We start from the raw sequence: 25,794 nt of genomic DNA on the forward strand, positions 1-25,794 counted from the left end.
TATTTTGTTGGTTAATCACCAGCTTCCTGTAGTCTCTGTATAATAATTTCACTTACTGATGCCATGTAACAGTAAGCAGGTTGACAGGAAAAGGAAACTTTCTTCTATGGAAGCAAGTATCCCTAGTTCCTGTTACTCTTGCCATCCATTATATTTAGGACCCATAAAGTTCCAGCATGTTAAAAATAGGTGTCGATTCTCTCATTTAGAAATCTAAAGTATCTTTTAAGTCTTTATTTTATGGTTTTATAAGGTTTGGTTTTTTTTCTAAGAAGTTTTACTAGGTGTCCTTATATCTTTCTCCCTGTGACCATCTTTTTCTGAGTATGGAGGCAGGTTCATCTTCCATTGCCTCTCACCCTTCCTCTGGTTTGCTTCCATGCCTAATTCTCTCTCCTCCACATTCATTTTGCCCCCTCTTTCAAAGTCAGGATCCTAATTATACTCCTTGCATTATGTGCATAATTGACAAAAGAAAAATGCCAAGAATCAAGAGTTTTCAAGATTAAAAAAAAAAGCATTGTATTAATGGTGTTAACAATAAAAATTATAACTCCAGCTAGTTTTGTTTTGTTTTTTTAAACCCTTACCTGCCATCTTGAAATCAATACTATGTATCAGTTCCAAGGCAGAAGAGGGTAAGGGCTAGGCAATGGGGGTGAAGTGACTTGCCCAGGGACACACAACTAGGAAGTGTCTGAGGCTAGATTTGAACCTAGGACCTCCCATCTCTGGGCTTGACTCTCTCCACTGAGCCACCTAACTGCCCCCCTCAAGCTAGTTTTTGTGACTTCACATGAAAAAAATCATTATGGAAGAAAATTTGGTTTCATAAATTTTATACAAATTTCATAGAATTCAGGGGAAGAAAGAAAACTTGAGAGCATACAGTTCAACTCCATTTTGCAAGTGAAAAAAACAAAGCTCAGAGAGGTAAAGTCACTGGCCCAAGGCCATCTAACAACTCCCAGATTGAAGTGCTTCCTGCTACCCTATACTACCTATTAGTATCACTCAAAAATTGCTTACAAAGATATTAATTGTTAACAAATTTCCAATACAAATTGCCAATAAAATAAAACCCTTAAAGATTCCTTTAAAGTTATCTTCTGCTCTAAGACATTTCTGAAAATATGAAATGCCAATATATTAGATACAAAGAAAGCAATTATAGGATGAAAAAAAGAAAACAGATGTTTAATTATGTGTTTTTGTTTACTCAAATATGTTGTAGGGAAAAGGGAAAGATTTAATCATAAATTCCTTAAACCTCATTTTTCCTCTCCTCACATCTACTTCTAAAATCCCTCCAAATTACAATACTGTAATGTGAAGCTATGATGTGTTTTTGCCATCATTAGATTAAAGAACTATATTAAACTTGTGAAACAGAGAAAATGCCTTTTACTTTGGATTATTATGTGATAATATTGTTTGTATATGCCAGTGTTTTAATTATCCCAATGAACTGTAATCATGCAGAACTCAATTTATTCAGGCTAACATTAGATAACATCTAAACTATTTTCTACTTTGGTGCTTTACACGTTTTAAATGGCTTACAAAAGGACATGAGGAATCTACATATTAAATTTTTGCTTTTTTTTGCAATTTTGTTATTCTTGAATTTTTTACATTTCCCTAGTTCATTGATGCAACCTCATTAAAATGCAAAAAACTTTTCTTTTGGGCAACCTTCTCCCAAAGAACTATAAAATATTAGGTCTGATGGGGACCTTAGGGAAGTTGCTCAGTTCCCTCTTCCCAGCCCCTGAGGACATTTTTTTATATGCCTCACCTCTCTTTCCAGCCACCCAAAGCAAGCACTTTCTCCAGCAACTCTCTTCAGTAATTCTAAAGGTTCCCCACACATCTAAAGCATTCCTTTTAAAAGGGAAACTTGGGTCTCCCAGGGAGGGATTTGCCCAAAGTCAGGGGGCTATTTAATTATAGAGGTTGGCCTTGAACTCGCATCTCTTTAATTCATGCCCCAAAAGTTTCTTCCATACTTTTTAACATAAAATATACTGAGGAATTCGCTGCAGAAACTACTGAAGTTATAAGGTGAAATGCTCTACCTTAGAACAGACACACTCTCATTGCAATGTAATATATAATAATTCAAAGAACTTTTTTTTTTAGTGAAGTGCTTTCTATTTAACTGAAGCCCAGAAGTCAAGAAGGTGGGCTTCTCTCACTTTCCACACAGCAATTCCCAACAAACTGAGAAGAGTAAGCTATAGCAGTCCAGTTCTCTGGGTTAGTTTTAATTTGATATGAGCCTTTTCTATTCACTATATAACCCTTCTTCTGGCCTCTGCTCTTTTACCCTTTCTAGAATCTTCTATACCCTGAACTTTCCAAATTAGGAATGTTCAACTTCTGAACCAATGAGATAAAACCCCTTCTGTTTTTATAACAGCCCTTTTCTGTATCCCTGAGCTGACATAATATATAAAGTGACAATGGACTTGGGGGTTTGGGATAAGAGCTTGGCATAAGGATACACCAAATCAAGGGGAGTGATACATTTTCTGCAGTTTAAGGTTTTGAGAGCTGCCTAGAGTACTAAAAGGTTAAGTGCTTTGTGGGAAATTATTTAAAACAAAACAATAAACTGTATGGTTTCTTCTCAGTTCCATTACAAATTTTCTCAATTCAAATATTTTTCCTCAATTACATTAAAAATGAATTTTATTTTCAAATTGCAAATTCATTTGCAAATATATGAATGAGTCTTTGACTAATCTAATAAACCTTGATCATGGATTTTATGCTGTTCGGTCTAATCCCATGTTTAACCCTGAAGAAATGGCTAAAAATACTCCATATTTCCAACACTTATAAACACCAACAATAAGATTTTGATTTGTCCCAAGAGAGAAGTCACTAATCACAAACACTGCTACATTTAAAAAAAAAAAGAAAATATTGAATAGTTGTGTAGTATAATGAAAATAACACTGCATATAGAATCAGTCTCCTAGTCTGAATCCTATGATACTAGCTGTGTGACCACAGGCAAGTCACAATTCCTGAGTCTGTTTCCTTACCTGTAATAAGGGCCTAATGTATACTTATGATACCTAAATCCCAAAAGGTTGTTGTGAAGAGCAAATATGATAAAGTATATAAAAGCATGCTTTGTTTAAGGCCCTACACAAAAGTCAGATATTATTTAACATCAATGAAAATATTAAATGTTATGCACATTAGCAATATTTTCAAAAGGTAGTTCTATTTAAAAGCCATAGTTCATTCAACATGGACATCAAGAATGGTCCACTTACTATTAAGATCAAAGTATACTACACAACAAATAAATGTTGTGAAACTTCACCATAAGGACTTTTTACATGTTGGCAATTTCTTTTATTTCTTTAAAAACCCAACAATAATTACTGTTTACCTTGTCCATCATTTTCCTTAAAGGTGCTACATATAATGTTTCCTTTGGATTTTATAGTGACACACAAAACATCAGAGTCAATGATAAAATGATAACAATAACTAGTATAACTCAAAATCTTTTGGTTTACTCTTGCATTAGGCAAAGAGTATAAGATGATAAAAGAATGATTTTTTTCACATCTGTGTCAACATAATAATGCAATTATTACAGTACAGTAGTTATAATTAAATTCACAATAGAATATCGTTAGCCTAAAACACCAGACAGAAACTAAAATCACTTCAATACTGTTTAGTGTCAGTACAAAGACTTGCCTTCCTAACAAAAATGAGAACAAAAACCAGTAAGGCTGTTCTGGTAATCAGTCTTTGACACTAAAAAGATTCCATTTCTAGCCACAGAGCACTTTTCTTAGAGAGGATTCTTGCAGGGATTTTTACTTTGAGTCTTGATCTTTCTTTGCATCTAAAAGTGCAGAGCGAATTCCCAGCTTTTTCAGTTCTTCTACTAGATCTCCATTCTGATGCATCTGAAGGAGGATGTCACAACCACCAACAAATTCACCATTAAGATACACTTGAGGGATGGTTGGCCAGTTGGAATAGTCTTTAATGCCTATGAAGAAAAGGAAATAAAGATAAAAGATGAATCTTTTGGAAAGATAGTTTCCCCCTTACTCCTACTAAGAGAACACAACCAGCTTACATAGCCCTAACTTCATGAAGACCTGAAATCCGTAACACCTGGCTATTCTGAGAGACCAGATTTATAAATGCTACTATCCTTTCTAAACCTAACAGTCATGACTTGAATTGTAACAAAATCTTTTGCAATTCATTTAGAAATAAAAATGTTTCTTAAAACTCATTGACAATATAAAAGGATAACATGATGTTGGATAAATCAGAGAAACAACTTAAAGCACATATCTATATGATGTCAAATCAGGAATATTGATGTCTAATCCAGGAGTTTATTCTTAAGCTGAAAATAGAAATGACTGATCACTAGAGTAAATTAGAGATTGGCTGGGCAGAAAGAGGAGAAAATAATGAAGAGTTTCTGGGGAAAAGACCACAAGTCTGGCAATGATAGAACTTTAATTATTCAAACATTTGCTGTAGCAACCTCCCCCCCCCCCAAAAAAAAGCAGAGTAGCTAATAACTTTAAATTTTATTTTATAGTAATCATTTTATGTTTCAATGGATGGAGGAACCAAAAAAGGATAAATTTTACTTTAAACTTAATTTCCACTAATTAGAAGGTACTAGCTGGTAGAGGGTAAAATGATGGAAATATTGGAAGTTACCTCTTCAAATTTGTGATACATACAGAGAGAAAAACCAAGCACATATGACATGAAGCCTAAATTTTAGAAAAATAAATTTCACAGCAAATATAGAATCACATGGACTAAAGCGCTATAGGGAAAGTAAGCTTAGGAGAATCCTCACTTCAAAAATGGAAACAATTCCACTGTGAAAGAAAAAAATGGCATTTGTTTGAAGAGACCAATGTAATGCAGAAGGAACTCAACAATGAACAGACTTTTTAAAGTAATATTATTTCATTGGAATCAGGACACAGAGCAGAAGTACAGCCTAATCTACCCTTTAAAAAAATGTCAGAAGTGCTTAAACTCAAAACGAGCTTAAAGATTGCCAGCAAAGTTATGAACAATCAAGAGATTTCTGGTGGAGTTTTTTTGTTTGTTTGTTTTTTAAGATATATTGACAGAAATAAGGATTAAGGAATGGATTAAGGATTAAGCCTTTGCTTAAGGGTGATGGAACAATAGCTGACAACAGAGATCAAGCAGAGAAGTGAACATTTCCCAATTTACTCCTGTTTTCTCTATAAGAATAATATAAAATGGAAATGACAAAATATATGATTAGATACATAAATAAGGAGAAAGGAGACATATATGATAGCACCTGTGATAAATTTTAGTCACCTGTTTGAAATTAACTCCATCTTTCAGTAATGAAAGAATGGACAGAGATCAGCAAAAATGGGAGAGGTACCACAATATCAGCAAATGTCTTGATTTTTTTTTTCCTTTTAAACACTATTTTATTTGGTCATCTTCAAACATTATTCATTAAAAACAATGATCATTTTCTTTTCCTCCTCCCCCACCCCCACCCCTCCCAATGGCGATGCATGATTCCTCTGGGTATCACATGTGTCCTCAGTCCAAACTCTTTTCCATGTTTTTGGTATTTGCATTAAGGTGTTCATTTAGAGTCTCTCCTCAATCATATCCCCTCCACCCCTGTAGTCAAGCTGTTGCCTTTCCTCAGTGTTTTTACTCCCACCGTTTGTCCTCTGCTTGAGGGTAGTGGTTTTTTTCTCCTTGATCCCTGCAGATTGTTCAGGATCACTGCATTGCCACTAATGGAGAAGTCCATTACATTTGATTGTACCACAGTGTATCAGTCTCTGTGTACAATGTTCTCCTGGCTCTGCTCCTTTTGCTATGCATCACTTCCTGGAGGTTGTTCCAGTCTCCATGGAATTCCTCCACTTTACTATTCCTTTTCGCACAATAGTATTCCATCACCAACATATACCACAATTTGTTCAGCCATTCCCCAATTGAAGGGCATCCCTTCATTTTCCAATTTTTTGCCACCACAAAGAGGGCAGCTATGAATATTCTTGTACGTGTCTTTTTTCCTTATGATCTCTTTGGAGTACAAACCCAGAAATGGTATGGTTGGATCGAAGGGCAGGCAGTCTTTTAGTGCCCTTTGGGCATAGTCCTCCAGAATAGTTGGATCAATTCACAACTCCACCAGCAATGAATTAATGTCCCTACTTTGCCACATCCCCTCCAACATTCATTACTTTCCTTTGCTGTCATGTTAGCCAATCTGCTAGGTATGAGGTGATACCTCAGAGTTGTTTTCATTTGCATCTCTCTGATTATCAGAGATTTAGAACACTTTTTCATGTGCTCATTAATAGTTTTGATTTCTTTGGCTGAAAATTGCCTATTAATGTCCCTTGCCCATTTATCAATTGGAGAATGGCTTGATTTTTTGTACAATTGATTTAGCTCTTTATAAATTTGAGTAATTAGACCTTTGTCAGAGATTTTTGTTATGAAGATTGTTTCCCAATTTGTTGCTTCCCTTCTAATTTTGGTTACATTGGTTTTGTTTGTACAATAACTTTTTAATTTGATGTAATCAAAATTGTTTATTTTACATTTTGTGACTCTTTCTATGTCTTGCTTGATTTTAAAGTCTTTCCCTTCCCAAAGGTCTGACATGTATGCTATTCTGTGTTCACCTAATTTCTTGATTTTTTAAAAGGGGGTGGGGGGAGAAGACAATATCTGCAAACTGCCAGTTTATTATTAATTTGGCTTCAATTCTGACAAATTTCTAGAAAGGATTATTAAAAAGATGATAAGAAGGTGCCAATTTTTAAATGTACCAAGAACAGGCCAAGCCAGACTAACTGCATTTCTTTTTTTGTCAGGGTTACTAAACAAATGAGAGGAATACTACACATAAGTATAGATAGGTTTTAATGAAATAATTTGTACTATTCTTGTGAAAAAGGATATGGACAACAATTAGATGGATTTGGAACTTGTAGCTAGATGGCTAGATTCAAAGAGTAATTAACAGTTCAATATCTGTGTGACAAATCTCTATTAAAGATACCTCATTAATCTGTGTGTTGCCTCATGATGCTTAACAATTTATCAATAACTTGCAGAAAGGTATTTAAGGCATTCTCATCAAATTTGCAGATGACTCAAAGCTAGGAAGGCTAGAATTAGAATCCAAAAATATCCTAGCAGGTTAGGTAAGGCAGTGGACCAATCTTAATAAGAAAACTAATCAAGATAAATGTAAAATCTTATACTTGGGTACAAAAATTCAACTTCACAAGTACAAGATAGATGATGCATGGTTAGGTAGCAGTTGTTCTAAAAAAAGATCTGAGGGTTTTAGTCAACTGAGTGTGCTCAATATGAGTCAGCAATACGATGTGGTAACCAAAAATGTTAATGCAACCTTGGGCTACATTCAAAGTAACACAGCTTCCAGGAATAGGGAAGCGATAATCTCACTCTGACATCATTTGACTTCATTCATCTAGAGCACTGCGTCCAATCATGGAAGTCATGACTTAAGGACATTAAACTAGAGTACCTATAAGGAGACATCCAGATTGGTCATAATCCTTCAGTGTATATCATATGAAAACTAATTAAAGGAACTGGGAATGTTTAGTCTGAAGAAGGGAAGACTCTATCCTCAAATATATGAATAATTATCATTTGGAGAAATTATTAGACTTATTGTTTAATCAGAGAACCAAACCAAAAAGAATGGACTACAAAAAGGCAAATTTAGGCCTCATGCCAGGAAAAAACTAACACACACACACACCCCCATTAGTTAATTAGGTTTCTCCTCTTTGGAAATCTTCAAGCAGAACTGGATAACCAATTATCTCATATGTTATAACAGAATGCTTTCTAAGACTTTTCAAATTCTGTGAGGATAAGCGATGTTGCCTTTCCAGAGCGTAATGAATTACTCTCCTGTAATGAATTACACTCTCTTCCCTTTCTTATTTCACTCCTGACCTCTCCAATTTCTAAGTCAAAGCTGAAATGTATTTTCATAGAAAACATATCCAGAACACAAACATCAAAATCAGTCTGGATTGGCACAAGTAAAAGTGAAATTTGATCAAAGAAATGGCATAACATCATTAACTCTAATAGGAAAGAGGCATTTTTGAAATATCTAAATATCTTTTAAAAAGGCCAGAGAATCCACAAGAAAAACAAATTAGAAAAATAAAGAAAGAGACACTTCATTTGTTCTTTGGAAAACAGAAATTAAAGTTTTAGAATTAATTTCATCTACTAAATTTTAAATGCCCAATAACATGGCTGAAGTTTTTATTCTAAATAACTATAGCAACATGTTTTTCCATATTAAAAAAACTTCAATTTCAAAAACATGATTACTATAAATTCCTGTACATGAAAGGCTTTCAAAATGCTTTATCTTTCTCCAACAGGCCTCAAATTCTAAGAAGTGATTCAAAAGGCTACATGTACTTAGAGCATACCACTAAGATCCTGAGAAAGAACGCCTACAGCTGTCTTAATGCAACTCTAAACATGATGGATAAAAGTTTCCAGATGAAGGCATTAGCTAGATGTTTGATACTGTTTAGCTACAGCTAAGATAAGCTTCAACCTTTTGATAAATATTCTTCCTGCAACATACACTCAATGCCTGTCACTTTTCTTGCTTCTTACCTCTTGACTCTATCATCTGGAGCATATAAGAGAACTTAGTCTCTATGGAGAAAAAAAGTCATAACTAGTAAAGTAGTAAACACATAAAAGGTGGTGGAGATGGTATGCATATTTGTGAGATTTTAGTAATCTAGCAAAAGCTTGTTTTAAGAAGCTCATGAAGGTGTTAAAAGGATTTTTTGTCTCACTACCCTCACTTTTGTTTTTTCTGAAAAAGAATCATTTCTTTCTACAATTCTATATAGTAGATTTTGTAAGTTAGACTTTACTTTTAAAATCTAATGCCATCTCTATGCCTTTTCACTTTATGACACTTATGGCAGGAATGAAATTAAAAATGGTTCCTCTAGATGAAACAATTGACTTTTGGGGGCCAGCAGTTACTGAAATTGATACATATAAGAAAATAATCATTCTTTTAAAGCTCAAAAAACTTAAAAAAAAACTTTAAAGCTCAAAAAACTCAAATGCTTATTACCAATTAATTCTATTTCTCACAATTTTCAAAGAGTAATTCTCTAATTTTTCTGAATAAGAAAGTAAGCTACTGTCATTGGCCATTTTTACAGCCTAGTGGCAACCAAGGGCTTAGTTTGCCCTTTCCTTCACTAAAGACCACAAGAATTAACAGGGGGAAAAAACAAGCCCCAAGGAGAGCAACTTATAAATTTTGTACTTTCAAATTATTGAGGAGATAACTCTAGATCACATGGTATTCCTTAATATGTAAGAGAATAAATTCAAATGTAAATTGGGACTTAAAAAAAACCAAATGATTCTGATCACCATTTGTATCTTACTTAAAAACCAATGGGAATAGCTCTATCTTAAGAGTTTGTTATAGCATGTCCTTGATAGCGGTTCAAGGTGCCAACCAGCTGATATCTTATCATGATTGAAAAGACTTAACTACTTTTCACACATGGCATACCAAATACAATTATATGCTTACTTAATCAGCAACCAAGGTAAGGAGATTCTGAGTGTTCCATCTGGAAAGTATGCTCTTTTTCCATTTAAAAAATATAATGAGTTTACAGAGTTAAGGTAATAACTCATTTCCCACCCTAAAGAGTGCTAAAAGCAAAGAGGGAGCTTGGTTAGTAAAGTTTGAATTTTAAAATAAAAGCAAATCATATTTTATTTATAAAGTTAACTTCCCCTCTTCCCATCCCCACTTTATTTTCAAAATAATGCCACAGCAATTAAATATTTCCAATTAAAGAACAAATATAACTGTAGTAGTTTACATATGAATATTAGTTATGAGCTAGTCAGAGAACATTCAATGACTAGACTTGAACAATAAATATATTCTTAATTTAATATTAAATAGATAAAAAATGTTATTTTTAAAGCTTTCTGCTGATAGTCTTTTAAATGAGTCAGAAAAGTCAAATTCAAACATGAATCTAAATTGAGATAAAGAAGACTGAATTCAATGATGAAATCACTGACCTTGGGAGAAGATCCAGGTTGTTTAAAATGATTATGATAGGGATGGGAAAAGGATAATATATGGCAAAGAAGATAAAATGAGAGAGAAACAGCTATTCTGAGAGTGCTAGAAAAACCTATGAGTAACAAGCAGAGGAAGATAAAGCAGAGAAACTGTGAGATTGACCATGAAAGACAATGCTCACACTCATGGCCTGAGAGACTACAGGACTAGAGAGACCACTAGTCAATCACTTATTTTCTTGTAAACACTTAATAATTTTAAAACAAAGTTTTGTTTTTTCTCAACTTTCAATAGCACTTTGCCTCAAAATATATAAAATTCACAAGCACAAGGGGAAGATATATCTAAAAAGCAGTTCCATCATGAAGTTTTGGAGGACTGCAAACTCAACATGAGTCAACGGGATTACCCAGCAACCTCAAATGCTAAGGCAATCTTATTCTGACAGCACTCAAGTCAGAATGCATCTGGAGTCTTGTGCTCCATTCTGGCTAGCACATTTAGGAAGGTCACTGATAAATTGAAGAACATATTCAGAGTAGGGCAGCCAAAATGGTGAAGAGTCTGAAAACAATTAACCTTTTTGCATCTATATTCATTAATGAAATTGTCCTATAATTTTCTTTCTCTGTTTTTGCTCTTTCTGGCTTAGAAATCAGTACAATATTTGTGTCATAAAAAGAATTTGATAGGATTCTTCCTCTGCCTATTTTCCCAAATAGTTTATATAGTATTAAAAAAAGCTGGAAAGATCTGCAGGAACTGATGCAGAATGAATTAAGCAGAACTAGGAGATCACTGCACACAGTAACAGCAATATTGTACAATGATTATCTGTGAAAACTTGACTACTCTCAGCAATGGGTCTGGGACAATTCTGAAAGACTTACAACCGGAAATGCTATCCAGCTCCAAAGAAATTAACTGTTGGAGTCATCTTTCACATCAGTGTATTTATGATTTGGGGATTTTGATTATGTATGAGTGTGCTCTTAAAACAATGACCAATATGGAAGTGTGTTTTACATGACAATAAAAATAGTTTTAAATTTTAAAAAACAAAAAGTGTATATAATATTGGGATTAATTGTTCTTTAAAGTTTAATAGAATTCTCTTATGAATCCATCCATTAGGTTTTTCTTAGGGAGTTCATTGATAAGTTTGTTGAATTTCTTTTTCTGAGAGAATTTCTTTTTTCTGAGTATTAGCTAAATATTTTATTTCCTCTTTTGCTCATTTATTTTCCTCAGTTAACCTTTTAAAAGTCTCAATCAATTAATCTGTAGATGTCATAGGTATAACTCTACAAGAACACATTTAAAGACTTAAAAGAAATTTTCAAAAATTTCTAAAAGTTACATCCAGGTCAAATCCTTTTTGAAGAACAGTTTTTTCTTCAGATTATTTCTGAAAGCCATAGTATGAGTTGGAAAGAAAGCTAATCAAGCAAATATATTTTCTTCTATTCCTAAATATTTCTCACGAACCAAGTATTCATCATATGAAATGATTATATGTAATAAAAAAAAGTTTGATAGGAAAGAATGAAATCAAAGGACAATTTTGTATGATACATACAAATAGCCAGCAATGGGACACTAGAGACTTAAATTTAGTAATTAACCTGAGGGAATAAGTACTGTTTTCTAAAACTGGAAACAGACAAAGAACGACTAGCATAGATAAATTAGTTCATTTACTAAACACCATTCAAAACTAAATCAGAATCTAATAAATATTCCACCTACTTGGACTAACATTTTTTTAAAAGCTGGAGAAAATAAGCTGTTCTTTCTTCTGAACCTAGGTAGCAATTTGCAAGTAAGAAGAATTTCAATACTTTCTATGATTACCTGGATGTGAGCTCTCTCCACCCTTTTTAAAATTTACTTATTTGTTACCTTAAAGTTCTCAAGTATCTCTCTCCCTCCTTCCCCTCTCCACACTAGAGAAGGTTTGATAAAAAATAAAGAGTTTGAGAATATGTGTGTGTGTGTCTTGCTTATTTCTACTTATCAGTTCTTCCTCTGGAGATGGACATATACAAATTATTCTTCCAACATTTCTGTAGCTATATATAATGTTCTCTGATTCTACCAGTTTCACTCTTCATAATTTCATGTAGGTCTTTCCAGGTGTTTTTAAAATTTATTTAGTTAACTAATTTCAAATATTTTTCCATGATTACATGATTCATGTGCTTTCCTTTCCCTTTCCTCCTTCCTTCTCCCTCCTCCCTTCCCCCTCCCAGAGCCAACAAGCAATTCCACTGGGTTTTAAAAAGTATCAAAATCAAGATCTATTTCCATATTATTAATATTTGCAATAGAGTGATCACTTAGAGTCTACATACCCAGTCATATCCCCATCAACCCATGTGATCAAGCAAATGTTTTTCTTCTGTGTTTCTACTCCCACAGTTCTTTCTCTGGATGTGAATAGCATTCATTCTCATAAGTGCCTCAGAATCCTGGACCACTGCATTGCTGCTAGTAGAGAAGTCTATTACATTCGATTGTGCCACAATGTGTATCAGTCTCCTGGTTTTGCTCCTTTCACTCTGCATCAATTCCTGGAGTCCAGTTCACATTTCCATGTATTTTTTAAATTAACCTCATCATTTCTTATGGTCTAATCACTGACACATCAAAACCCTTTCATCCTTTAAAAATGTTTCATGAGATGCTAAAGCCAAAAAATTCTATTGCCTGATTACTAATCTTCTGGTTGTGAACCACTCTGAACCAACTGTTATGATATACTTTATATATATATATGCATGCATATATATATATGTGTGTGTGTGTACATATATATATATATATATTATATACTATTTATAGTAATGGACTTGGAATCATATGGCTGTTCAAATCCTATCATTTATTAGCTATGTATGTGTTCCTTTGCATGTCACTTTACTTCTCTTGATCTTAGTTTCCTCATCTGTAAAATTTGGCTAATACTATGATTTTGTAAGGTTCAAATAGGATAGTTTATAATAAATGTTCTATAAGTGGTGATATATGCCAGCTATATATGTCACATATAATTATTAATATATCAGCCATGTTGTCTCCATACAATCCATCCCTGGGCTCATTATTCAATATTTGTACAGCTGTGCCAGAAATTATACTCCAATAGGTCACCCAGCATTTATTAATCATTAAATTGTGCCAGGCACCACACTGAATGCTGGAGATACAAAGAAATGTAAAAAACAGTACCTGTCCTAAAAGAACTCACATTCTAATGAGGGAGACTTTGGGGAAATCACAGCTAAATAGAAGATGGATTGGAAGAAACTTAAGGAAGGAAGACCAGTTAGAAGACTACTTCAAAAGTCTAGATGATAAGTGACTAAGTCCTCAATCAATCAACCAACTAGACTGCAAAACTGAGTTATTGGCAGCATGGTGGCATCCTCAACAATATTAGAGAAGTTCAGGAAGGGAAGGTTTGGGGATAAAGATAAGTTCTGTTATGAACATTATAGAGCTTTTTTTTTTTTAAACCCTTACCTTCCGTCTTGGAATCAATACTGTGTATTGGTTCCAAGGCAGAAGAGTGGTATGGGCTAGGCAATGGAGGTCAAGTGACTTGCCCAGGGTCACACAGCTGGGAAGTAGCTGAGACCACCCATCTCTGGGCCTGGCTCTCAATCCACTGAGCTACCCGGCTGTCCTCCATTATAGAGCTTTAAGGTTTATGAAATGCCACACACACACACTATAGAGCTTTAAGATTTATAAAATCACACACACAGACACCAGGGGGTCCAGAAGGTGAAAACTATTTTCATAATATTGTTTAATTTCAAATAGAGTAAATATTGACAGATACTACCCATATACATAAAAGTTCTTTGAGCAAAGAGATACTCAATTTTTAATAGTATAAAGGGGTCTTGAGACCAAAAAGTTTGAGAACCATTAGTATAGAGGGAAGAGAGCCTGATGGGTGTTATGGTTAATGGGGATGTTACAGATGAAAACTGAGAAAATGAAACTAAGTGGGACTGTTCAGACAGGGAGAACTAAGAAAAAAACACTGTAACCTAGATAAGAGAGAATCAAATAGCTGATCAACAGTTGTCAAATGCTCCAGAAGGTCAAGAAAGAATGAGCATTTTGAAAAGGCATTTAAATCTAGCAAATAAATTAACAGAGTAGTTTTAAGTTGAATGAATCGAACAAGTGGGGGAAAGAAGAGCTATCTAGTGTAAAGTTTCCTCAAGGAGTTCATTCAAGATGGGATGACACTTGGCAAGTACAGTAGATGAACTGAGGGGTTTTTAAGGAAAAGCGTTATTTTGTAGGCAGCAGAGAAGCAGCTGAGTCTTGAAGGAAGCCAGGTAATCAAAAGGGAGAGTATCCCAGTCATGGGAGACAGCAATAGAAAAACCACAAAGTAAGGAGTGTCCTGGTCAAGGAATAGCAAGAAGGCCAGTGTCCCTAGATCACAGAGTATAGGGGAGGGGAGTAAAGCATAAGCCGACTGGAAAGGTGGAAAGTGACTAGGTTGGTAAGAGCTTTAAAAAAGCAAAGAATTTTTATTTGAATAATGGTAAGTAATCAAGAGTCACTGGAGTTGAAATGGGTGAAGATAATATGGGTATACCTGTTTTTGACAAAGATCACTGTGGCAGATGAGAAAAAGAATGGTCTGGAGTTGGGGAAGACTTGAGGTAGGCTATTGCAATAGTCCAGATATGAGGAAATGGGGTCCTTCACCACATGGCACATGGCAGCTGTCTCAGAGGAAAAAAGTGGGTATGTAGAAGAGATGTTGTGATGGCTGAAATACTGACTTGTCAGGCTTATTAGGTTGTAAGGAATATATTTGAGGTTTGAGTCCAGTTCACTTGATTTCAAATCCAGTATTCTTTCCACTATGTTGTATTGCATTCCTTCTCCATGGCCTTACACAGGCTGTCTTCCATGCTGTAATAAATTCCCTCTTCATTTGAACTACTCCATAGCCTTTTCTTTCTTGAAGGTTCAACTCGGGAACCATTTTCTCCAAAAAGTTTGCCTGGATACACTTGCCATTAACTTTTCTGTATGTTTTGTCTCTCAATAAGATATAAGTTCGTCTTGTTTTTTGTATTTCTAACACAGTGCCATACAAAGTGGGTGTTTATTCTAAATTCGGAAGAACTGTTTTTTCTGGCCTAATTACACTAATAATAAGTCACATATCGAACTAGGAATAAATAACAAATCTAGCATCAGCATTAATGGAACTAAAAGCAAAAGGCTGAGAAACACGAAATTGAAAGCTGAACAATCTCTTACTTTTTTTCATCTTTCCCAGTGCTTAGAATTGATAATGATAATAATAGCCAACATTCTATATAACTGCTTCCTATGTGAGGGAATAGTGCTAAACGCTTTACGTTACGATTTCACTTGAGTCTAAAAACAATCCTGGGAGGTAGATGGTATTATCCCAAATTTAAAGATGAAGAAACCCAGGTTTAAGTGACTGGGCAAGAACTGGGCACAGAACTACTAGTATCTGAGGCCGAATCTGAACTCGAATCATCACGCTTCCAAATCTAGCCTCGATGCTTCTCGGGAGTCAGAAACAGAAATCCAAATTCTGGAGTGTGGTCCTGTGCCCGGGCTTCCCAGGGCTGCCATATCAGCAATTCGCCAGGTGCCTAGAGGCAACCCAAAGCTATGAAGCAACATAACTGTCTTTTTGTCTGCGGAGCTCCAACAACCTCGAGTCAATAGCAGACTGTCAACAACTGGCAGCATTCGCGGAATTACCATGTAGCCAGAAGACAAGGACATTTCACAGGGGAAGAACCCTCACCCACCTCCACCCCTCAAATGGGAGAAGCAGGGATCCCGGGCACCGCCCCGCCTTACTCCCGGCAGTGCAGGACCTGGACAGCCCCCTCCTCACCCCCAGCTCAATTTCCGAGGCTTCTCAAAGTCTCCCGTTCAAAAGAGAGCCAAGAGCCCTGATGGAAGGGGAGAGAGGCAGGGCTACCCAACGGGGAGAACCCTACGCAGGACCCTCTGACCCCGCCTAACCTTGACGGAGGGCGGGATCCTCCAGCACGTTGTAGGCCGCGTAGTTCGTGAGGCCGTGCAGCCGCAAGATCTGCACCACGGCGTTACTGAAGCCGCACTGAGGATGCTCGGGAGTACCCTTCAGGAACACCACCACCTTGTCCTTCTTCACGAGCTTGTCGAGATATTCCGTGGAGCCCGAGCCCGAGCCACCGGAGCTCGAGCTCCTTTCGGTCGTCTGGCTCCAAGTCCGCCGTGCCGGGCCCCGCAGGAGGACCCCGCGCCCCAGGTGGAGCAGAGCTGCAGACACTCGGCCTAAAGACCCGCTCATCTCCCACAGTCAAACGTCTTCCGGGCCCTGGACTATCTTAGCAAACCGTTCCACGGGTCCGAGCACCCGCGCCTCCTCGTCCCGCCCCCCCACCTGTGGTCTCATTGGTCGAAGATTTGAGAGCTAATGTGGATTGGAAGAATTTTATCTGTCAATCTTCAGAATCCACCAGTCACGTACCCTCTAGAGAGGGGTTGGGATTATGGTCTTTACGCTTTCTACCTCACCGCCGCCGTTTTTTCTACTGCCTATGGACAATTTATTTTTCCGTTGATTGGAGGCCCCAGGTACCCGTCTGTCAGACTCGGAAACCAGTGAAAGGTAAAAAGGGAGAATGACGAGTTCCCTGCGATAAAACTGGTTGGCTGGGGGGTTTGGGAGGGCGGGTTATGGGAGGATCGGGGAAACTGCTTTCAACTTTAACCAACTCCTCTGGAGAGGAGGTGGTGGGTCCAGGGTTACGCCATTTCCTAGAGCTGGTTCCTCCTCTTCCGGCTGATGATGACTTAGAGTTGTCTTGGTATTGCGGCCCAGGAGGCCTTGGGCCTACGGAGCGGGCAGGAAAGGAGAGACGCGGGCTCCTTTTCCATCTTCTACAGCGAAGGTCAGTGGTTTTCGGCACTAAGAGAAAGCAAATAGAAGGGGGGAAGGAGGGAGGACAGTGCTCCGCGTAGCTGCGCTACGGCGCCGGGGACTAGACTATTCTCTGACCGCAGTGATCAGCCTGGCGCGGGCTCTGCCCCTTCCTCACGTCCCGCCCTTGTGCGGAGGCCGTCTCGCCCCCTGGCGGTTGGAACTTACTATAAGGTCCAGGAGGACCGCCCGACCTCCCACACCAGTCACTTGGCGGAGGAGGCCCCGCTTAATCTTAGCATCCCACCCCGCTCCTCGAGACTCTAAGAAAGAGCTTGGGTAGAGCTCTAGGTAATTTATTTGAGGCACTTTCGGTATACAGATGAAGAAACTGAGTTCCGGCAGCGCACAGGCGCCACCATGCCCCAGGACCTCATGCCCTCACCTGAACCATTGCCTTTGCCTCCTAATTGGTCTCCCTGCATCCGCTTTTTTCCCCCTTTTTTTGGTCTTTTAAAACACTTCACAACCTAGTCCCAACTCATCTTCTCATCCTACTTATACAGTACTCTCCATAGTCCAGACTGCTTTCTTTCTGTTTAGTGCACTCTAGTTCTTTGGCCTTGATTGTCCCCATGCCCAGAAAATTATCCCTCCTATTAATTAACTATATTGTGGCTATACTTATTCTTTGTGTGTTTCCTTATGACTCTCCACATATATGTACATACACATAAAAATGCATAGCTATAGATAGATCTACACACATTTCTTCCCATTTAATGTAAATGTCTTGATAGGAAAGTCTGTTATATTTCTTTGTATCTCTAGCTTCTAGCAAAGTGCCTGACACATAGGCAATTAATAAATATTAATTGACTACTTATGTTTGTATTCTCAATAAGTAACATATCATGGGCTCCAGTGGCAATCCTATGGCTCCAAAATCAGTGCTCCATACAGCTATATAGCTCACTTTTTTTTTTACTACCCATCTTTCCATCCCTTCATATCCTCTGATCAAGTTAAGCTATAAATGCAGCATGGCTCATTAAACATTTTTCGAACAGAGCTTCTTCAGATTTCCTAGATCTTTAATTTGGGTTTGGGTTGTTTTGTTTGTTTGTTTGTTTTTCCAGGTTTGAGCAACAGAGGTTAATTCAAAGAATGGAAATCATAACCATCCCTTTCAAGTTTTCACCATTGGCCAATTTGGCATAATTTTGGAAAAAAGATTGAATAAAAGCAATTGCTAACAGGAAAGGGCAGGTATCCATTTTTTTTTTACTTTGTAATTTATTTGGGTTATTTGTGATGGTAAAGGATGTTTTATTTGTACTATATTCCCAAGCCAAAGTGAAGTCTACAGGAAAGATAGGACCTCTTCTGAATTTTTAAATGATAGCTTGGAGAATTTAGATTTATGTCCCACTAATTGATGCAGTTCGTAAATTTATTGTTCCATGGCCTAAGAGATTCTGAGTGAAATAGTTTTTGGCAGTGCCACAGGAACAGTGTTATATTCATTCATCCATTCATTCACCCAACACCATCTGTTACTGTATTTTCTAGATTTTAAGGGTCTTCATTTGTGCAGTTGTGGAGGGTGGGGATAGAAAACAGGATGTATCCAGAGATGAAAAAGGTTTTGAATCCAGGTCTTCCTGACACTTAAGACCAGTGTTCTATCGATTATGCCATGCTACCTCTTTAGTTATGTTGTTCTTCAAATTTGAGAAACATTTATTAAGGGTCTATTTCTGTGAGTGCTTTAGGAGAGAGAAGATACAAGATTTAGATAAAAGTCCTTGTGATAATGAAGCTTTTAGTCTAATAAAAGTCTATAATTCATGTGTGTTAAAGATTATTATTATTATAAAGGGATTTGATCAAGATATTTCAGTAGGATTTTTATTGTCTTTAGTTCATCTCTTCACACTTAGAGTCTACACAGAAATGTATACTTTGTCTGCAGTCTTGGAATGCTCTGGGTTATTTGTGCCCCTGAGTACACCTGACTTGCAGAAAGAACATATTCCAGAGGAAGCTGAGGCATGGCTGTTAAAGGACGAACAGCATTATGTGCAATATTCCTCTGACACCAGCTGAATACTGTTGCCACGGTGATGGTGACTTCTCTGTGTCATTATCTATCAACCAACAGTAAGAGAAGCTTTGCAGTCAAGATATTGTTTAGCAAATGGAGAAATTTTTGCTAAACACTAAAAACTGCTATAAAAATGTTTAGAATCTTAAATGTGTGTGTTTTTTTAAACCCTTAACCTTCCAACATAGATATTTGATAATAAATATTACTTCCAAGGCAGAAGAGTAGGAAGAGCTAGACAATGGAAATTAAGTGACTTGCCCAGAGTCACACAGCTAAGATGTTGGAGGCCAGATTCAAACCCAGGACCTCCTATATCTAGACCTATAAATGTGCTTTTTAAGAACATTTTTGTCATACTTAATAACATTTAGGAATCAAAGTATGTTAGTCCTGGAAGAGGTCTTGGCAATAATCTAGTTAAACCCCCCACATTTGTACTTGGAAAAAGTGAAATAACTGTGTAGGTCCACATCTGGATAAGTAACAAAGTCAGGACATAGAACTTTTAAGTTTCTTATTCCACCTTCAGGTATCTTAATCATACCACTGCTTTTGTTATTTTTTAACATTAACTTAAAATGCTGATAGCTCTTTAATAAACACCTACCTGGAAGTTGTTACAAAATAACTGAAAATAACTTACAGTTCAATTATATTTAATATTTCAAAACACCTCTTTATGAAAAGTACTATGATGAGGCAGCATGATATATTGGGTAAAATACTGAGCATGGATTCAGTAAGGCTTAAGTTCAAATACTACTGTCAGTAGAGAACTAGAACAAGACCATTCATTTCAGGTACTTCTCAACAAAATTCCCTTAGATTGTAGCATTAGAGCTGCATAGGGGCCATGGAGCCTAGCTTGATCTTCCATATAAAGATGAGACATAGAAAAATTAAGTGGCTTTCTCAGTTTCAAAAGAAAAAGGGCCTACTTATCTACTAAGGCATTAACAGTTATTTGCCTACAACAGAAAAAAGTCCTTTGTGTGTTTGCATGTTTCACCCCTATAATTCTTTTAATAATTTTAGAGTATAAACTTCTTTAAATTGTATGGTATCTTTAATACAGTTATCCTTTTCCACATTGCCAGGGTACAGGGACTCTGAAAATTCTGAGTAAAAATTTTTGACCCTCCTTTTTGTACCAGAGAAGAAGGATTTTTTCTGATTTTTTTTCTTTTTTCCTTTTTTTATGGGGTGTTTACAGTACTTTGTTGTAAATTTTTGGTTAAATATGCATTCTGAGTTTTTTAAATTTTTCTGTGACTTCTGCAAAACTCCCCCCAAGTTCTCCTTTAATTTCTTACACTGATATGTGAAATGTTGAAACTGTATTGGTGAACGTTGCAATGTGGAAAAGATAACTAATTTTTTGTGTATCTTAAATAATGTTTTTTAAACCCTTACTTTCCATCTTAGAATCAATACTGGGTGTTGGTTCAAAGACAGATGAGTGATAAGGGTTCAGCATTGAGGGGTTAAGTGGCTTGTCCAGGGTCACACAGCTAGGAAGTGTTTGAGGGCAGATTTTAACCTAGAACCTCCTGGATCTTGATCTACTGAGCCACCCAGCTGCCCCCCTCTTAAATAATTTTTTATTTGTTTGTTTTCAGGTTCAAATGATGCAGAGCAAATCCAAGGAATCAGCATTAATATGTGTACAATTGCATATTGTGCCGAAGCATTATTTTATGTATGTTTCTTTGTTAGAAGGTTAGCATACTATGGAATTAACATTGTCATTTGATGTATGTTCTTTCCCATGTAAATATAATTCATACTTATAGTATGATGTGAAACAATTTAAAGGTAAGTTACAGTTTTTGTCATCAAAGAGCATTAGGATTTTAAATTCCTGGAACCCTGAAAATATATTCTACATTATACTTTTTAAATGTTAATGGCATTATTTTGTTGGTGTTCATGCTCCTCCCATCCAAGCCAGTTCAGACCCATAGCCAGCACCAGTTATGAGCCTCTCTCAAGTTAGACTACTTCTTGGAAAATAGAAACACAGTAGTCTATCGCTTGATGATACTCTAAAATGCCTAAATCCCAAATTTATTTGGGGGTAAAAAATGCAAACTTCTTCCAAAAGTAGTCTGTCTCATTAGGTAATAGGGAGAAACTTTTCCCCCATTCTTTGGGAGGGGATGGTATATGTAATAGTCAGAAGGAAAACCTTTTTTTCCCCCCACAATAGTTGTCTAGAATAAAAGGGGGAAAGGATATTAAAATTGAAGAGTAGCACTCCTTTACAAAAATCCTTTCAATAGTTTAAACTTTTTTTCAGATGCCAAAAGGAAGAACTCTTAGCTTGCAGAAAGTTGAATGGTAGTTTAAGAATAGAATTAGAAGCAGAATAAATTATGTTCCTGAACCAAACCAAGAAATTTAGATTAAAATAGGCTGAGCTACTGTAAAGATTAAAATTTAGGAATATGGGGAGACTGAGGCAGGTAGAAATTAGTTTCTCTCTGCAAGGAGTATTATATTTTTTAGAGGTTTATTAAAGGTTAAAGATTAAAGAAAATACAGAGTTAGAAAAAACATGTGCCTAGGCCAGATAACCTCACATTACAGAAGAGATGCATCTGCTCCAAAACGGAAGTCCAAAAGAGCCACAAAAACCTTTGCCACCAGCTTAAATCCTTCCTCGATCTTGGCCCACCTCAGAATTCCCGTGAGATTACAAAGCATTTTGGGGAAGTGGAGCAAAGGCTTGTGGGGATTGTAGTCCTGTATTCGAGTCTATTCTTTACATTTCTCCGTTTGATCATTTGCAAAAAAAATAATTTTTTTTTCCAAAGGATCATGAAAACAATCAATTTAAAGATTACAATAATTTGAGGATAAGAGAAAAAAAAATAATTGCTGAACGCATTGACAAAAAGCCAGTTAGGGGGCAGTCCCCTTTGGCATGAAAGTATACATACAAATAAATGTTCAATCAACCACACCCAAGTTCAATTTTGTGCAACTTGTGGTCTGGAGGCTTCTTCATGGTGGCTTCTCCAACAGTTCAGTTCTGGATTCAGAGAGGTAGTATCTTCTTTACCTAAAATTCTTCTCAAAAGGAATCTAAACGTTGCAATTTAAATAATGATATTTTTTACATTCCCCCGTTAAGAGGGTGATTAAAAAAACAGGATCACTTAGGGATGCATGGCTGAGGTATGTGGTATATGAATCAATTGGCAAGAGAAATTAAAAAGATATCAGAAAAATCCAAATAAAAAAGAAAAAATTTATGGATGAAAATACAGACTATCAAAGTCTTATGTGTAAAAATTCCAAGTAAAAGAAAAATAACCTATAACAGGTCCTTGAATCAGGGCCCAATTAAAATGATCTAAGCAATGATGCATTTACCCAGTCAGTAGCCAGGACTACAGAAAGGTACCACACTATGAGAGGCAGAAAAGAAAGGGACCAGATTATAGAAGCCAAGTTTTCGGGGATACTCATCTGTGAGTATCTTCAGAGTGAGTGTGGATACAAGGAAAGCCTATGTCTAGCAATGATAAACATAGTAACCTTGAGTCCTCACACTAGGTTCAAGACCTTTGTATTGGCCTAGACGTGCATCATCCATCCTGGATTGGCCTTTCTTTGGCTCTGTGCAATGGCTCTTTTGTGTATATCTTGTCCTGGAATCAGACAGAATCATTAAGCAAAGTCCCATAATTTATTTAAATAATTAGTGGCATCATTTTTATAGTCACAAGCTTTTTAGGGCATGCATTAGCAAATGTATTTCAAACCTGTAGCACTGAAAATCAAAAAGTTAAAGAAAATCTTAATGCTGGTGACATGTGCTTCAAATATAAAAAGGAGAGAAAAAATAATAAAAAAGAAAAGTATATTGCACATGCAAAAACAATATAATAATAAAAGAGCTTTAAAAAATTCAAAAATATAGCTTATAATCATTAACACTCTGTGTCAGCTAAGAAAATATAAAATGCAAGGCTTTCTCACCAAAAATGAGATCCATTTCCTCTTAATATCTGGCCATGATCACTGTGAGTAGAAGGCAAATGAATTGAAAAAGGTTAACAATTTTTTCATTTTTAAAAATACAGTAGTACAAATATGTAGTTATCAAAATCCCCAAAATTCTCAATAGCCCAATTAATTACAATAGCAAACAAACACACTTTCATAATTCACATAAGTTGCTGTATGACATTTTTAAAGCCTATGAATTGATGGACATTTGTCAATTTTTACAAACATAGCAATCTTTCAACCTTGATATTTGAACATTTTTTTTAAACAAAGTAAACCTCATCTTGGGTTAAGAACATAATCAAGAAATCTAGATATCATTCTGGTGGAAGTTAAATAGTGAGCTGAAGAGCATAAATGAAGGGGTGCTCCTTTTTTGGAGGCTTTTAGGGATACAAATGCCCTGAGATTAACTGCCCAACTTCCATTCACATATTTAGAAATGTGGGAATGTTGGGGGTTATAAAATGTATTTCACTTCAGCTACTATTGGCCTTTTATCTCGTGGTAGGGTCAGGCAAAAATAACCAGATTGTTAAAAAAAATTCCAAAAATCATATTTTAAAAACCCTTAAAATCATTTGAGATATTTAGCATATTAAATTTTCCAAAGGTTGTTAATACAATTATAACCAGTTCTAAAGTCCATCTATCCTCGGCAAAATAGAAAAAAGCTGTTTTTTCATATATGGGCTTATTCACAATAATATTTGTTCAACAGTTATAGGGGAAAAACAACAGAATTTTTAAAACTAAGTACATTCAAAATAAATTCAATCAACCTTCAGTGTAGCATGATAATCAATCCAGTAATATATGAATTTAAAATCACAAAGTTATATCTTAAAACAATCAGGAAATGCAATAGAAATACAGAGATTTTTTATAAACTATTGGAGTCTGGAATGCCTTAAAATCATAACCTCCAGTCTTTAGGTTCCTTGGGTTCTTATCCATTTAAATGCCTATTGTCCGAAGGCAGAGTGCTATGGGCTAGGCAATGGGTTTCAAGGGACCCATCCAGGCCCCATAGCTAGGAAGTATCTGAGGCCAGATTTTAACCCAGGACCATGCTCTCAGTGCCCTGAGCCACCCATTTGCAAATTCAAAGTTGAATCTTTGGGCTGAATCTTTCTTCTGGCACACAGGTGAAATCAATGAAATTACCAGAACTGTCAAAAGGTATCCTTTTAAACAGCCCATTGCTATTAAGTTTCTGTTTGAAAAATCTGTTTCTTCTCTCCCCTGCTCTGATACCTTCTCCCGCCCCAGTCCACGTGGAGCCCAGGCCACCCACGTGGAGTCAATACCCCCCCCTCCACTTGGAGGCTTAGCCTAAGGGGAAATTGCCCATTTCCTTTCCCTCTCCTCTCTCCCTCCGCCCACATGGCCAATACTGTTACCAGCTGGTCGAAATGAGTCCTGAGCGATCTGCTCCAAGGATCTGGGTGATGAGCTCTGTGGGTCGGAGGCCAGATGGGTGAGAGACAGACCGCTGGGGTGGGCAGGGCAGGGGCCAGAGCCGGGCGCTCGGGCACCAGGTGAGAGGCCAGAAGCAGAAGCAGGAGAAGCAGGCAGGCAGAATTTAGCAGCCAGGGGCCAGGTGGGCGGCAAACACAACAGGTCTGGATCAGGGCTGAACACCCGCAGGCAAAAGTGGCTGAGCTTTCTAATGGCTGGAACTGAAGGAGCAGCAGCTTTGCAAGGGTAAAAAACAAAAACTTGGCCAGAGAGATGTGGCTCAAATTAAAAGCTGAACTAAAGATCAGAAAGAAATCAGAAGATTGAGAGTTTTTTTTCCCCCATTAGGTCGCCAAACTGTAAAGATTAAAATTTAGGAATATGGGGAGACTGAGGCAGGTAGAAATTAGTTTCTCTCTGTAAGGAGTATTATATTTTTTAGAGGTTTGTTAAAGATTAAAGAAAATACAGAGGAAGAAAAAACATGTGCCTAGGCCAGAGGCCTAGGCCAGATAACCTCACATCACAGAAGAGATGCATCTGCTCCAAAACGGAAGTCCAAAAGAGCCATAAAATTCTTTGCCACCAGTTTAAATCCTTCCTCGATCTTGGCCCACCTCAGAATTCCCGTGAGATTACAAAGCATTTTGGGGAAGTGGAGCAAAGGCTTGTGGGAATTGTAGTCCTGTATTTGAGTATTTTTTTACACTACAAAGAATTTAAGCCACTAAAGATCAGTTAAAATCTTGTGTTATATGATGTAAGTCTGAAGATTGGGTAAATAAGAAAAATGGTTGTAGTATGTGTAGTATTGAAATTTCTTCCAAGATATTCTGTATGACACATGTACCAGTGAATTCTACTCCTAAAATAAAATTTTCTTGTAACTACCATATGTGCATTCAATTTTATTGAGTACATTTAAAATATATTAACTACATCAAAGTTCGTTACTTCCTTGTGGATAGTAAATGTCCAAAGTCCTCCCCCATGTGAAGTTAATTCATATTTGATTCGTAGTTAAGAAATTCAAGATTCTTTTTATGCCTCCCCCTTTCAAAAAGCAAATTCACAATTCCATTAGAAAATTATTGC

The 25,794-nt window shown here is 36.5% G+C and overlaps 1 protein-coding gene, 1 long non-coding RNA gene and 1 other non-coding gene across 4 annotated transcripts; 2 read left to right on the forward strand and 1 right to left on the reverse strand.

The window, feature by feature from the left end:
* Window positions 1-822: 822 nt before the first annotated feature.
* On the reverse strand, window positions 823-16,538 carry GLRX5 (glutaredoxin 5). The gene is made up of 2 exons (XM_001375559.5): window positions 16,229-16,538; window positions 823-4,027 (listed from the first exon to the last, which is right to left on the reverse strand). The coding sequence occupies exons 1-2, from the start codon at window positions 16,536-16,538 to the stop codon at window positions 3,849-3,851; spliced, it is 489 nt and encodes a 162-aa protein (XP_001375596.1). The 3' UTR covers window positions 823-3,848.
* Window positions 16,539-16,752: 214 nt separating this feature from the next.
* Window positions 16,753-25,592, forward strand: LOC103103553 (uncharacterized). Of its 2 annotated transcripts, XR_457676.2 has the most exons (4): window positions 16,753-16,859; window positions 17,073-17,142; window positions 18,251-18,380; window positions 20,841-25,592. It is a non-coding gene; the product is annotated as an uncharacterized LOC103103553 (long non-coding RNA). The 2 variants fall into 2 exon arrangements; XR_001626451.2 differs by lacking the exon at window positions 16,753-16,859 and having other exon boundaries at window positions 16,974-17,142.
* LOC130456724 (small Cajal body-specific RNA 13) lies at window positions 19,078-19,351 on the forward strand. Its single transcript, XR_008915769.1, has one exon. It is a non-coding gene; the product is annotated as a small Cajal body-specific RNA 13 (non-coding RNA).
* Window positions 25,593-25,794: the final 202 nt, after the last annotated feature.

The sequence above is a fragment of the Monodelphis domestica genome, chromosome 1 (assembly GCF_027887165.1).
Source record: "Monodelphis domestica isolate mMonDom1 chromosome 1, mMonDom1.pri, whole genome shotgun sequence".
NCBI lineage: Eukaryota > Metazoa > Chordata > Mammalia > Didelphimorphia > Didelphidae > Monodelphis > Monodelphis domestica.

What these genes read in the sequence shown, in the direction of transcription:
- GLRX5 (XM_001375559.5), bottom strand. Translation starts at nt 16,538, where the DNA reads ATGAGCGGGTCTTTAGGCCGAGTGTCTGCAGCTCTGCTCCACCTGGGG. An exon ending in GGATCCCGCCCTCCGTCAAG is followed by an intron (nt 4,028 to 16,228) that starts GTTAGGCGGGGT and finishes TTTTCTTCATAG; the next exon opens with GCATTAAAGACTATTCCAAC.